The following is a 16462-nucleotide window of genomic DNA, read 5'->3' as shown; positions in this document are numbered from 1 at the left end:
AAATTCAACGTTTCATTGAATAATTTGTTTATTTACAGCACCAGTCAAAAGTTTGGACACACCTGCTCATTTCATTTTTATTTAACTAGGCAAGTCAGTTAAGAACAAATTGTTATTTACAATGACGGCCTAGGAACAGTGGGTTAACTGCCTTGTTCAGGGGCAGAATGACAGATTTTTACCTTGTCAGCTCGGGGATTTGATCTAGCAACCGGATGGTTACTGGTCTAACGCTCTAACGCTCTAACCACTAGGCTACCTGCCGGCCCATTCAAGGTTTTGTTTTTTATTTTTATTTTTTCATTATTTTTTACTTTGCAGAACAATAAAGGAAGACATCAAAACTATGAAATAACACATATGGAATCATGTAGTAACTAAAAAAGTGTTAAACAAATCAAAATATATTTTAAATTTGAGATTCTTAAAAGTAGCCACCCTTTGCCTTGATGACAGCTTTGCATAATGTTTTTCCAACAGTCTTGAAGAAGTTTCCACACATGCTGAGCACTTGTTGGCTGCTTTTAATTCACTCTGTGGTCCAACTCATCCCAAATCATCTCAATTGGGTTGTGGTCGGGTAATTGTGGAGGCCAGGTCATCTAATGCAACACTCCATCAATCTCTTTCTTGGTCAAATAACCCTTACACAGCCTGGAGGTGTGTGTTGGGTCATTGTCCTTTTGAAAAACAAATGATAGTTCCACTAAGCGCAAACCAGATGGGATGGCGTATCGCTGCAGAATGCTGTGGTAGCCATGCTAGTTCAGTCTGCCTTGAATGCTAAATAAATCACTGACAGTGTCACCAGCAAATAACCCCCACACCATCACACCTCCTCCTCCATGCTTCACGGTGGGACCACATATGCAGAGATCACCCGTTCACCTACTCTGCGTCTCACAAAGACACGGTGATTGAAACTAAAAATCTCAAATTTGGACTCATCAGGCCAAAGGACAGATTTCTACCGGTCTAATGTCCACTGCTTGTGTTTCTTGGCCCAAGCAAGACTCTTCTTCTTATTGGTGTCCTTTAGTAGTGGTTTCTTTGCAGCAATTCGACCATGAAGGCCCGATTCACGAGGTCTCCTCTGAGCATTTGATGTTGAGATGTGTCTGTTACTTGAACATAAATACTCTTTGAAGCATTTATTTGGGCTGCAATCTGAGGCTGGTAACTCTAATGAACTTATCCTCGGCAGCAGAGGTAACACTGGGTCTTCCTTTCCTGTGGCGGTCCTCATGAGAGCCAGTTAACTCTAATGAACATATCCTCTGCAGCAGAGGTAACTCTGGGTCTTCCTTTCCTGTGGCGGTCCTCATGAGAGCCAGTTTTATCATAGCGCTTGATGGTTTTTCCGACTACACTTGAAGAAACTTTCAAAGTTCTTGAAATGTTCCGTATTGACTGATCTTCATGTCTTAAAGTAATGATGGACTGTCTTTTCTCTTTGCATAATTGAGCTGTTCTTGCCATAGTATGGACTTTGGTCTTTTACCAAATAGGCCTATCTTCTGTATACCAACCCTACCTTGTCACAACACAACTGATTGGCGTAAACACATTAAGAAGGAAGTAAATTCCACAAATGTACTTTTTAACAAGGCACAACTGTTAATTGATATGCATTCCAGGTGACTACCTCATGAAGCTGGTTGAGAGAAGGCCAAGAGTGTGCAAAGCATATTTTAATTTGTTTAACACTTCTACTACATGATTCCATGTGTGTTATTTCATAGTGTTGATGTCTTCACTGTTATTCTACAATGTAGAAAATAGGAAAAATCTAGAAAAACCCTGGAATGAGTAGGTGTGTCCTAACTTTTACTTGGTACTGTATATAATTATATATACTTTTTTTGTGTGTGTAATTTGATCCTTTTCTCCCTCCAATTTCATGATATCTAGTCTTGCTGCAACTCCCCTACGGACTCGGGAGAGGTGAAGGTCGAGAGCACGGCCCCCACTGATTCTTTACACACTGCTCACCAATGTGTCGGAGGAAACACCACCCAGCTGACAACCGAAGTCAGCTTAAAGGCGCCCAGCCCTGCCACAAGAAGTAGCAATTAGATGACCCAGCCCTGCCATGGGACAAGGAAATCCCGGCCCGGCCAATCCCTCCTCTAACCCAGACGATGCTGGGCCAATTGTGCGCCTCTTCATGGGTCTCCCGGTCACGGCCCGGCTGTGACACAGCCTGGGATTAAACCCGGGTCTGTAGTGACGCCTCAAGCATTGCGATGCATTGCCTTAGATCGCCTCGCCACTTGGGAGGCCTGTTTATATATATTTTTGTACCTACAGGGGTCCTAAGATAAAAAATTAAATGTCGAAATTATCTATTTTATGACCATCTTAAAACAATTCTATACGTTAGCTTAGCGAACTAAGGGCTTAGACCCCCAAAAGGTGTGCCTTAAAAAGCCTATGTAAATTACGAATGGCCAACATTTTTTTTTTTAGATGCCTGTTTTGGCCTCTAAAATGAGTTTGTTATGATCAAGTTCAATCCCCACGGTGAATTATTTTTAAGTTTGCTACATTATTTTTTAAGTTTGAGATATTTCTTTAAATTGTGATCCATTCTTAAAACAACAAGAATTTTGTCTTGTTGCTTTTTGTTCTATGTTGCTCTGTCTGTATGCTACGTCTTGCTTGTCCTATGTTGCTCTGTCTGTATGCTATGTCTTGCTTGTCCTATGTTGCTCTGTCTGTATGCTATGTCTTGCTTGTCCTATGTTGCTCTGTCTGTATGCTACGTGTTGTCCTGTCTGTAAAAATGCAAATATGTTGCTTGTCTATGTCTGTATGCTATGTCTTGCTTGTCCTATGTTGCTCTGTCTGTATGCTATGTCTTGCTTGTCCTATGTTGCTCTGTCTGTATGCTAGCACATTTACTGAAACGTTGATTAATGTGCACTGTCCCTGTAAAAATCAAATAAACAAAATAAACTCAAACCATCATTCTGATATTTCATTAAATAATGTTCCATTCTGACTACTAGATAAATATTCATTAAATAATGATTCTGACTACTAGATATTTCATTAAAGGACTACTGATCCATTCTGACTGATCCATTCTATTTGTCATTAAATACTGATCACACAGGACCACGACTGATATTTCTAAATAATGATCTGGTTTCACTATGTCTCATGAACATTTCACTGGTTTCTGTCGACCTACAGGGTACAATAACAGACCATATGACTGCATACTTATAGAGTACCACAGTATGAGTCATAATAATACCCAGAAAACCTAGGGGTCAAACAAGGAAATAGTTCCAATTGTTTTTTCCACCGTTCATTTTCCTCCATTGGTGGATTTTAGAAACACTTCTAATATGGGCTGTGTTTTGTGTAGGTCTACCCTGACGTGGCGTTTTGATAACCATGTCAAATCTTGAGAGTAAATAGAGCCGAATATATTGATAAAAGTCACCCTGTCCAAAGATATTGACATGGTCATGAAAGGGTAAGGGTCAGGGTAAGCCGACACAAAAATCAGCCCTCATTTTAAGTGTTTCAAAAAAAATCCCTATGAAAAAATGAATGGAGGAGTAAGGTTTGGAACCATTTCCCTGTTTTTGACCAATCGGGGGTCTCAATACAGTGAAGAGGGAGGATATGAGTTTTGAGGCATTGTGCTCTTTTCACCATCAGAGGGCGCCATTGGTCAATGGAAAATACATTTGGAGTGTTGAACAGACTGTGCCATGCAATTACACATGGAACCTAAGTATTCACTCCCCCCTCTAAATGTTACATTCTAGTAGTTTAGCAAATGCTCTTATCCAGAGCGACTTACAGGAGTAATTAAGGTTAAGTGCCTTGCTCAAGGGCACATTAACAGATTTTTCACATAGTTGGCTCGGGGATTCTAACCAGTGAACATTTCAGTTGCTGGCCCTAACATTCTTAACTGCTAGGCAACCTGCCGCCCCTATACCCCCCCTCTCTCAGGCAAGCTGATGTTCACTGAGTGATGAGGAAGGACTAAACAGTATATCTTTAGAGAATGATAGTGTCTCCGTTCCAAATGTTTCCCTATTCCCTATATAGTGCACTCTGGTCAAAAGTAGTACACTATATAGGGAAATGGTTGTCATTTGGGATGAAGAACGAGTTCTAGAGAGGTCAAGTGAGTATTGAAGACTTGTACTACTTAAACTAGTAGGGTTCATAACACTATACCTAACTGTTAGCTACTAACAGATTCCCTGCAGGTCCAGACTATAACACTATACCTAGCTGTTAGCTACTAACAGATTCCCTCCAGGTCCAGACTATAACACTATACCTAGCTGTTAGCTACTAACTGATTAACAGATTCCCCTCCAGGTCCAGACTATAACACTATACCTAGCTGTTAGCTACTAACAGATTCCCTACAGGTCCAGACTATAACACTATACCTAGCTGTTAGCTACTAACAGATTCCCTGCAGGTCCAGACTATAACACTATACCTAGCTGTTAGCTACTAACAGATTCCCTGTCCAGACTAACAGATTCTGTTAGCTACTAACAGATTCCCTCCAGGTCCAGACTATAACACTATACCTAGCTGTTAGCTACTAACAGATTCCCTGCAGGTCCAGACTATAACACTATACCTAGCTGTTAGCCAGACTACTAACTGTTAACAGATTCCCTCCAGGTCCAGACTATAACACTATACCTAGCTGTTAGCTACTAACAGATTCCCTACAGGTCCAGACTATAACACTATACCTAGCTGTTAGCTACTAACAGATTCCCTCCAGGTCCAGACTATAACACTATACCTAGCTGTTAGCTACTAACAGATTCCCTCCAGGTCCAGACTATAACACTATACCTAGCTGTTAGCTACTAACAGATTCCCTCCAGGTCCAGACTATAACACTATACCTAGCTGTTAGCTACCCACAGATTCCCTACAGGTCCAGACTATAACACTATACCTAGCTGTTAGCTACTAACAGATTCCCTCCAGGTCCAGACTATAACACTATACCTAGCTGTTAGCTACTAACAGATTCCCTACAGGTCCAGACTATAACACTATACCTAGCTGTTAGCTACTAACAGATTCCCTCCAGGTCCAGACTATAACACTATACCTAGCTGTTAGCTACTAACTGTTAAACAGATTCCCTCCAGGTCCAGACTATAACACTATACCTAGCCGTTAGCTACTAACTGTTAACAGATTCCCTACAGGTCCAGACTATAGCACTATACCTAGCTGTTAGCTACTAACAGATTCCCTCCAGGTCCAGACTATAACACTATACCTAGCTGTTAGCTACTAACAGATTCCCTACAGGTCCAGACTATAACACTATACCTAGCTGTTAGCTACTAACTGTTAACAGATTCCCTCCAGGTCCAGACTATAACACTATACCTAGCTGTTAGCTACTAACAGATTCCCTAAGGTCCAGACTTTAACACTATACCTAGCTGTTAGCTACTAACAGATTCCCTACAGGTCCAGACTATAGCACTATACCTAGCTGTTAGCTACTAACAGATTCACTGCAGGTCCAGACTATAACACTATACCTAGCTGTTAGCTACTAACTGTTAACAGATTCCCTACAGGTCCAGACTATAACACTATACCTAGCTGTTAGCTACTAACTGTTAACAGATTCCCTCCAGGTCCAGACTATAACACTATACCTAGCTGTTAGCTACTAACAGATTCCCTCCAGGTCCAGACTATAACACTATACCTAGCTGTTAGCTACTAACAGATTCCCTCCAGGTCCAGACTATAACACTATACCTAGCTGTTAGCTACTAACAGATTCCCTGCAGGTCCAGACTATAACACTATACCTAGCTGTTAGCTACTAACAGATTCCCTGCAGGTCCAGACTATAACACTATACCTAGCTGTTAGCTACTAACAGATTCCCTCCAGGTCCAGACTATAACACTATACCTAGCTGTCTACAACAGACTATAGGTCCAGACTATAACACTATACCTAGCTGTTAGCTACTAACACTGCTGTTAACAGATTCCTCCAGGTCCAGACTATAACACTATACCTAGCTGTTAGCTACTAACAGATTCCCTAAATTCCAGACTTAACATTAAATAGTACCCCCAGGTCCAGCAAAAACACCAGTCTCAACGTCAACAGTGAAGAGGCGACTCCGGGATGTTAGTGTATATTTGAATGGTAGTGTATTTTTTTCAACGACTTCTTATTTAGTAAGCTCAAATGGAGAAACTATTTATGTCAAATATTTATTTCTTCAATTCAAATTGACCCCAACCCTGATGGAGAGAGATAGAGGAGAACTACTTGTGCATATTAACAGGTTTAATATCACCTAGAGGCCTGTTGACCTTTCCCATCGGGGCGCAAACGTCAATTTAACGTCTATTCCACATTGGTTCAACGTAATTTGATTGAAATGAAACACTTGACTCAACCAGTGTGCGCCCCAGCGAGTTGTTCTTTTCTTTAAGACACGGATGTCTTAGTTTCTGGTCTCAAGAACAGCTGCAGTCTTATTTTAGTCCCGATATCCCCCTACAGATGTAAGATCTTAATTTGAGCCAGTTAACTACAGCAGGAAAATAATCCTTGCAGCAACAGGAAATGTGAACTATCATGTGGATATGGCTATAATTAAAGGTGCTATATGCAGAAATCACTCCGTCATTTCCTGGTTACCAAAACTTTACTAATTCACCTAGTTACAGTTTGTGTGACAAAACAAGCGGTTATTGTGTAGACAATCAAATCAAATTGTATTTGTCACAACCGGTACACCTTACAGTGAATATGCTTACTTACAAGCCCCTTAACCAACAATGTACCATCTAAACCGTGGTGAAATATATTTTCCATAACCAAAAATATTGTACTGTATTTTCAGCTGGTGCACAAAACCTAAAGTAAAAAAATAAATCTAAAACTGAACTTGAGCACGGAAGCGTAGAAATAATGCACATAGAACTGTCTTCTTAGACTGGCTTTGAATGAGACAGATTTATAACTCACATTTCTATGTGAATTTGGGCCCCCCCCCGCCCAAAAGTTACATAATCCAGCTATAAAGTTTTGCAGGGGTTGATACGTTCTTCGTTGAGACCAAATCACATCGGACATTTTTTTAAAGTGGAAATTACAAACTTTTACGAGGCTTTTTACAAGTTTGCAATTTCCCGATAGGAAATTCTCAGCAACAAAATAGTGATCAAATTATGATCCTACATCTGTAGATTTCCCCCTCCTCTCCCTGAACCCGACCCGGGTGGTATGCGGCCAAGGCTGTATGGCCCAGTGCACTACATGCTCATGTCACATGGCACGCAGGGAAAGATGCGGAGGAGCGGTGCGGCCGCCACACTGGCGCGAACTTGATCCGTGAGCGCACCTGCTGTTGTGCTTAGTTGAAGAATGTCAGCTATGTGGGAGAGAGAAGGAGAGAGAGACAGAGAGAGAGAGAGAGAGAGAGAGAGAGAGAGAGAGAGAGAGAGAGAGAGAGAGAGAGAGAGAGAGAGAGAGAGAGAGAGAGAGAGAGAGAGAGAGAGAGAGAGAGAGAGAGAGAGAGAGAGAGAGAGACAGAGGGAGAGAGAGAGAGAGAGAGAGAGAGAGAGAGAGAGAGAGAGACAGAGAGAGAGAGAGAGAGAGAGAGAGAGAGAGAGAGAGAGAGAGAGAGGGGAAGAAATTGATTGGGGGATAGAGAGAGAAGTGTTAACCCCAGATGTCAGTCGGTCAGTTGGCCAGTTATATCCAACGCCTCGGCAACTCCTCTCTCTACCATGGCTGAAAAGCATTGCCCACCCCACCACAGACCTAGGTAACTACCTTTTATACCTGCCTTCTCTTCTTCTCTCTCTGTCAACCTTACATTGAGCCTGGATCTGTAGGGCCTTCTCTTCTTCTCTCTCTGTCAACCTTGCATTGAGCCTGGATCTGTAGGGCCTTCTCTTCTTCTCTCTCTGTCAACCTTGCATTGAGCCTGGATCTGTAGGGCCTTCTCTTCTTCTCTCTCTGTCAACCTTGCATTGAGCCTGGATCTGTAGGGCCTTCTCTTCTTCTCTCTCTGTCAACCTTGCATTGAGCCTGGATCTGTAGGGCCTTCTCTTCTTCTCTCTCTGTCAACCTTACATTGAGCCTGGATCTGTAGGGCCTTCTCTTCTTCTCTCTCTGTCAACCTTACATTGAGCCTGGATCTGTTGGGCCTTTTCTTCTTCTCTCTGTCAACCTTGCATTGAGCCTGGATCTGTAGGGCCTTCTCTTCTTCTCTCTCTGTCAACCTTACATTGAGCCTGGATCTGTAGGGCCTTCTCTTCTTCTCTCTCTGTCAACCTTACATTGAGCCTGGATCTGTAGGGCCTTCTCTTCTTCTCTCTCTGTCAACCTTGCATTGAGCTTGGATCTGTAGGGCCTTCTCTTCTCTCTCTCTGTCAACCTTGCATTGAGCTTGGATCTGTAGGGCCTTCTCTTCTTCTCTCTATTTCAATCTTGCATTGAGCCTGGATCTGTTGGGCTTTCTCTTCTTCTCTCTCTGTCAACTTTGCATGGAGCTGTAGGTCTATGAGTTTTGATAGCTTACAATGCCAAAACTGTAGCATATAGTGTCTGTAGGTTTATATAGTATCTATATAGTGTATGTAGGTCTATATAGTGTCTATATAGTGTATGTAGGTCTATATAGTGTCTATATAGTGTTTATAGGTCTATATAGTGTCTATAGGTCTATATAGTGTCTATATAGTGTCTATAGGCCTATATAGTGTCTATATAGTGTATGTAGGTACTTATAGTGTCTATATAGTGTCTATATAGTGTCTGTAGTTATATATAGTGTCTATATAGTGTCTGTAGTTATATATAGTGTCTATATAGTGTCTATATAGTGTCTATAGGTCTATATAGTGTCTATATAGTGTCTATAGGTCTATATAGTGTCTATATAGTGTCTATATAGTGTCTATAGGTCTATATAGTGTCTATATAGTGTCTGTAGGTCTATATAGTGTCTATAGGTCTATATAGTGTCTATATAGTGTCTGTAGTTATATATAGTGTCTATATAGTGTCTATAGGTCTACATAGTGTCTATATAGTGTCTGTAGGTCTATATAGTGTCTATAGGTCTATATAATGTCTATATAGTGTCTATATAGTGTCTGTAGTTATATATAGTGTCTATATAGTGTCTATATAGTGTCTATAGGTCTATATAGTGTCTATATAGTGTCTATAGGTCTATATAGTGTCTATATAGTGTCTATATTGTGTCTATAGGTCTATATAGTGTCTATAGGTCTATATGGTGTCTGTAGGTCTATATAGTGTCTATATAATGTCTATAGGTCTATATAAGGTCTATATAGTATCTATATAGTGTCTATATAGTGTCTATATAGTGTCTATATAGTGTCTATAGGTCTATATAGTGTCTAGATAGTGTCTATAGGTCTATATAGTGTCTATAGGTCTATATAGTGTCTATAGGTCTATATAGTGTCTATAGGTCTATATGGTGTCTGTAGGTCTATATAGTGTCTATATAATGTCTATAGGTCTATATAAGGTCTATATAGTATCTATATAGTGTCTATATAGTGTCTATAGGTCTATATAGTGTCTATATAGTGTCTGTAGGTCTATATAGTGTCTGTAGGTCTATATAGTGTCTATATAGTGTCTATATAGTGTCTATATAGTGTCTATATAGTGTCTATAGGCCTATATAGTGTCTATATAGTGTCTATATAGTGTCTATAGGTCTATATAGTGTCTATATAGTGTCTATATAGTGTCTATAGGCCTATATAGTGTCTATATAGTGTCTATATAGTGTCTATATAGTGTCTATAGGTCTATATAGTGTCTATATAGTGTCTATATAGTGTCTATAGGTCTATATAGTGTATATATAGTGTCTGTAGGTCTATATAGTGTCTATAGGTCTATATAGTGTCTATATAGTGTCTATATAGTGTCTATATAGTGTCTATATAGTGTATATTGGTCAATATAGTGTATATTGGTCTATATAGTGTATATTGGTCTATATACTGTCTATATAGTGTATATAGTGTCTATATAGTGTATATTGGTCTATATACTGTCTATATAGTGTATATAGTCTGTATGTCTATATAGTGTCTATAGGCCTATATAGTGTCTATAGGTCTATATAGTGTCTATATTGTGTCTATAGGTCTATATAGTGTCTATAGGTCTATATAGTGTCTATAGGTCTATATAGTGTCTATAGGTCTATATAGTGTCTATATTGTGTCTATAGGTCTATATAATATCTATAGGTCTATATAGGGTCTATAGGTCTATATGCAGTGCCTTGCGAAAGTATTCGGCCCCCTTGAACTTTGCGACCTTTTGCCACATTTCAGGGTTCAAACATAAAGATATAAAACTGTATTTTTCTGTGAAGAATCAACAACAAGTGGGACACAATCATGAAGTGGAACGACATTTATTGGAAATTTCAAACTTTTTTAACTAATCAAAAACTGAAAAATTGGGCGTGCAAAATTATTCAGCCCCTTTACTTTCAGTGCAGCAAACTCTCTCCAGAAGTTCAGTGAGGATCTCTGAATGATCCAATGTTGACCTAAATGACTAATGATGATAAATACAATCCACCTGTGTGTAATCAAGTCTCCGTATAAATGCACCTGCACTGTGATAGTCTCAGAGGTCCGTTAAAAGCGCAGAGAGCATCATGAAGAACAAGGAACACACCAGGCAGGTCCGAGATACTGTTGTGAAGAAGTTTAAAGCCGGATTTGGATACAAAAAGATTTCCCAAGCTTTAAACATCCCAAGGAGCACTGTGCAAGCAATAATATTGAAATGGAAGGAGTATCAGACCACTGCAAATCTACCAAGACCTGGCCGTCCCTCTAAACTTTCAGCTCATACAAGGAGAAGACTGATCAGAGATGCAGCCAAGAGGCCCATGATCACTCTGGATGAACTGCAGAGATCTACAGCTGAGGTGGGAGACTCTGTCCATAGGACAACAATCAGTCGTATATTGCACAAATCTGGCCTTTATGGAAGAGTGGCAAGAAGAAAGACATTTCTTAAAGCTATCCATAAAAACTGTCGTTTAAAGTTTGCCACAAGCCACCTGGGAGACACACCAAACATGTGGAAGAAGGTGCTCTGGTCAGATGAAATCAAAATTGAACTTTTTGGCAACAATGCAAAATGTTATGTTTGGCGTAAAAGCAACACAGCGCATCACCCTGAACACGCCATACCCACTGTCAAACATGGTGGTGGCAGCATCATGGTTTGGGCCTGTTTTTCTTCAGCAGGGACAGGGAAGATGGTTAAAATTGATGGGAAGATGGATGGAGCCAAATACAGAACCATTCTGGAAGAGAACCTGATGGAGTCTGCAAAAGACCTGAGACTGGGACGGAGATTTGTCTTCCAACAAGACAATGATCCAAAACATAAAGCAACATCTACAATGGAATGGTTCAAAAATAAACATATCCAGGTGTTAGAATGGCCAAGTCAAAGTCCAGACCTGAATCCAATCGAGAATCTGTGGAAAGAACTGAAAACTGCTGTTCACAAATGCTCTCCATCCAACCTCACTGAGCTCGAGCTGTTTTGCAAGGAGGAATGGGAAAAAATTTCAGTCTCTCGATGTGCAAAACTGATAGAGACATACCCCAAGCGACTTACAGCTGTAATCGCAGCAAAAGGTGGCACTACAAAGTATTAACTTAAGGGGGCTGCATAATTTTGCACGCCCAATTTTTCAGTTTTTGATTTGTTAAAAAGGTTTGAAATATCCAATAAATGTCGTTCCACTTCATGATTGTGTCCCACTTGTTGTTCACAAAAAATACAGTTTTATATCTTTATGTTTGAAGCCTGAAATGTGGCAAAAGGTCGCAAAGTTCAAGGGGGCCGAATACTTTCGCAAGGCACTGTAGTGTCTATATTGTGTCTATAGGTCTATATAGTGTCTATAGGTCTATAGGTCTATATAGGGTCTATAGGTCTATATAGTGTCTATAGGTCTATATAGTGTCTATATTGTGTCTATAGGTCTATATAGTGTCTATAGGTCTATATAGTGTCTATATTGTGTCTATATAGTGTCTATAGGTCTATATAGTGTCTATAGGTCTATATAGTGTCTATAGGTCTATATAGTGTCTATAGGTCTATATTGTGTCTATAGGTCTATATAGTATCTATAGGTCTATATAGGGTCTATAATGTGTCTATAGGTCTATATAGTGTCTATATTGTGTCTATAGGTCTATATAGTTTCTATAGGTCTATATAGGGTCTATAGGTCTATATAGTGTCTATAGGTCTATATAGTGTCTATAGGTCTATATAGTGTCTATATAGTGTATATATAGTGTCTATAGGTCTATATAGTGTCTATAGGTCTATATAGTGTTTAAAGAGTTTAAGTATAGCCAATTTGTTGTCTGTATATTTGATCATTTCATTGAGGATACCATCAACACCACAGGCCTTTTTGGGTTGGAGGGTTTTTATTTTGTCCTGTAGTTCATTCAATGTAATTGGAGAATCCAGTGGGTTCTGGCCTTTTAATCGTTGAAAGTATGATTTGTATTTGATCATGCTGTTTTGCTGTTTGTTCTTTGTTATAGAGCCAAAAAGATTGGAGAAGTGGTTTACCCGGACATCTCTGTTTTGGATAGATAACTCTTCGTGTTGTTGTTTGTTTAGTGTGTTCCAATTTTCCCAGAAGTGGTTCGATTCTATGGATTCTTCAATTCCATTGAGCTGATTTCTGACGTGCTGTTCCTTCTTTTTCCGTAGTGTATTTCTGTATTGTTTTAGTGATTCACCATAGTGAAGGCGTAGACTCAGGTTTTCTGGGCCTCTATGTTTTTGGTTGGTGTAATGGTTGTCGTAGGTTTCCACACTACTTTCCTTCCATCTATAGCATTTCTTAATATTATTCAGTTCTTTTGGCTTTGATGCCTCATGACTGAGTATTGCTCTGTTCAAGTAGACTGTGATTTTGCTTTTTGTCTGATGGGGTTTCCCTGACTGTGAACTCTCTGAGAGACTCTGGGTTGAGGTCAGTGGGCTGACTGTGAACGCCTGATTGATTTAAACTCAGGGTTGAGGTCAGTGGGCTGACTGTGCTCTGAGAGTTTGGGTTGAGGTCAGTGGGCTGACTGTAGTGTTCTGAGAGACTCTGGGTTGAGGTCAGTGGACTGACTGTTCTTGTGGACTCTGGGTTGAGGTCAGTGGACTCACTGGTGAGTTCTGAGAGACTCAGGGTTGAGGTCAGTGGACTGTGTTTTTTCCCTACTGTGAACTTTGAGAGACTTTGGGTTTTAGGTCAGTGGGCTGACTGTAAACACCGTCTGAGAGACTCTGGGTTGAGGTCAGTGGACTGACTGGGCTCTGAGAGACTCTGGGTTGAGGTCAGTGGGCTGACTGTGAACGCTCTGAGAGACTCCGGAGAGGTCAGTGGACTGACTGTGAACGCTCTGAGAGACTCTGGGTTCAGGTCAGTGGACTCACTGATGCCTCTGAGAGACTCTGGGTTAAGGTCAGTGGGCTGACTGTGGTCTGAGAGACTCTGGGTGAGGTCAGTGGGCTGACTGTGAACGCTCTGAGAGACTCTGGGTTGAGGTCAGTGGGCTGACTGTGAACGCTCTGAGAGACTCTGGGTTGAGGTCAGTGGGCTGACTGTGAACGCTCTGAGAGACTGGGTTGAGGTCAGTGGACTGACTGTGAACGCTCTGAGAGACTCTGGGTTGAGGTCAGTGGGCTGACTGTGAATACTCTGAGAGACTCTGGGTTGAGGTCAGTGGACTGACTGTGAACGCTCTGAGAGACTCTGGGTTGAGGTCAGTGGGCTGACTGTGAATACTCTGAGAGACTCTGGGTTGAGGTCAGTGGGCTGACTGTGAACGCTCTGAGAGACTCTGGGTTGAGGTCAGTGGTCTGACTGTGAATGCTCTGAGAGACTCTGGGTTGAGGTCAGTGATAAAGTAATCTACAGTACTACTGCCAAGAGATGAGTTATAGGTGTACCTACCATAGGAGTCCCCTCGAAGACTACCATTGACTATGTACATACCCAGGATGTAACAGAGCTATAGGTGTACCTACCATAGGAGTCCCCTCGAAGACTACCATTGACTATGTACATACTCAGTGTGCGACAGGAGCTGTGAACCGTATTTGTTGGTTGTTTTGTCATAGTTGTGTCCAGGGGGCATGTTTGGGATGGAATATTGTGGAGCTGCTAGTAAAGGCTGTTCAAGTCCAGGGTGGTGTGCCAGGAAGACATTATGTTTTGAGGCACAGTCCTGGTAAATGCTTGCATTCTCCCGCTGTAGGGTGGAAGTCTTTTCTTGTGGTAGCAGTGTGGAGATAAACACTTGTGCGTTGGGGAAAGTAGATGAAGCATTCATCAGTCACTCCCTTCTGGAGACTACCCAGGACACTTCACCTGGTGGAGACTACCCAGGACACATCACCTGGTGGAGACTACCCAGGACACTTCACCTGGTGGAGACTACCCAGGGCACATCACCTGGTGGAGACTACCCAGGACACTTTACCTGGTGGTGACTATCCAGGACACTTCATCTGGAGACTACCCAGGACACTTCACCTGGAGACTACCCAGAACACATACCTGGAGACTACCCAGGACACTTCACCTGGTGGAGACTACCCAGGACACTTCACCTGGTGGAGTCTACCAAGGACACTTCCCCTGGAGACTACCCAGGACACATCACCTGGTGGAGACTACCCAGGACATTTCACCTGGTGGAGACTACCCAGGACACTTCACCTGGAGACTACCCAGGACACATCACCTGGTGGAGACTACCCAGGACATTTCACCTGGTGGAGACTACCCAGGACACTTCACCTGGCGACTACCCAGGACACATCACCTGGAGACTACCCAGGACACATCACCTGGTGGAGACTACCCAGGACACTTCACCTGGTGGAGACTACCCAGGACACTTCACCTGGAGACTACCCAGGACACTTCACCTGGTGGAGACTACCCAGGACACTTCACCTGGAGACTACCCAGGACACATCACCTGGAGACTACCCAGGACACATCACCTGGAGACTACCCAGGACACTTCACCTGGTGGAGACTACCCAGGACACATCACCTGGAGACTACCCAGGACACTTCACCTGGAGACTACCCAGGACACTTCACCTAGTGACTACCCAGGACACATCCCCTGGTGGAGACTACCCAGGACACTTCACCTGTTGGAGACTACCCAGGACACATCACTACCTAGGACACTTCAACTGGAGACTACCCAGGACACTTCACCTGGAGACTACCCAGGACACATCACCTGGAGACTACCCAGGACACTTCACCTGGTGGAGACTACCCAGGACACATCACCTGGTGGAGACTACCCAGGACACTACACCTGGTGGAGACTACCCAGGACACTTCACCTGGTGGTGACTACCCAGGACACTTCACCTGGTGGAGACTACCCAGGACACATCACCTGGTGGTGACTACCCAGGACACATCACCTGGTGGAGACTACCCAGGACACTTCACCTGGTGGAGACTACCCAGGGCACATCACCTGGTGGTGACTACCCAGGACACATCACCTGGTGGAGACTACCCAGGACACTTCACCTGGTGGTGACTACCCAGGACACTTTACCTGGTGGTGACTACCCAGGACACTTCACCTGGCGGTGACTACCCAGGACACTTCACCTGGTGGTGACTACCCAGGACACTTCACCTGGTGACTACCCAGGACACTTCACCTGGTGACTACCCAGGACACTTCACCTGGTGACTACCCAGGACACTTCAACTGGTGACTACCCAGGACACTTCACCTGGTGGAGACTACTCAGGACACATCACCTGGTGACTACCCAGGACACTTCACCTGGAGACTACCCAGGACACTTCACCTGGTGACTACCCAGGACACTTCACCTGGTGGAGACTACCCAGGACACTTCACCTGGTGGTGACTACCCAGGACACTTCACCTGGTGGAGACTACCCAGGACACTTCAACTGGTGGAGACTACCCAGGACACTTCACCTGGTGGAGACTACCCAGGACACTTCACCTGGTGGTGACTACCCAGGACACTTCACCTGGTGGAGACTACCCAGGACACTTCACCTGGTGACTACCCAGGACACTTCACCTGGTGGAGACTATCCAGGACACTTCAACTGGTGGAGACTACCCAGGACACTTCACCTGGTGGTGACTACCCAGGACACTTCACCTGGTCGTGACTACCCAGGACACTTCACCTGGTGGAGACTACCCAGGACACATCACCTGGTGGTGACTACCCAGGACACATCACCTGGTGGAGACTACCCAGGACACATCACCTGGTGGAGACCACCCAGGACACATCACCTGGTGGTGACTACCCAGGACACATC

At 42.7% G+C, this 16462-nt stretch overlaps 1 protein-coding gene across 2 annotated transcripts in view; it reads left to right on the top strand.

Annotated features, from left to right (window-relative positions):
- Nucleotides 1-7741: 7741 nt before the first annotated feature.
- aimp1b (aminoacyl tRNA synthetase complex interacting multifunctional protein 1b) overlaps nt 7742-16462 on the top strand; it is a 32833-nt gene continuing 24112 nt past the window's right edge. For both annotated transcript variants that reach the window (XM_064930977.1, XM_064930976.1), the window contains exon 1: nt 7742-7822. In XM_064930977.1, the coding sequence (XP_064787049.1) occupies nt 7785-7822 (38 nt within the window). In that variant the 5' untranslated portion in view covers nt 7742-7784. The remainder of the gene's footprint in view (nt 7823-16462) is intronic.

This window comes from Oncorhynchus masou, chromosome 23 (assembly GCF_036934945.1).
Source record: "Oncorhynchus masou masou isolate Uvic2021 chromosome 23, UVic_Omas_1.1, whole genome shotgun sequence".
Taxonomy (NCBI): domain Eukaryota; kingdom Metazoa; phylum Chordata; class Actinopteri; order Salmoniformes; family Salmonidae; genus Oncorhynchus; species Oncorhynchus masou.
Note: the sequence above shows the minus strand (reverse complement) of the source record. Positions and strands in the feature narration are given on the sequence as shown.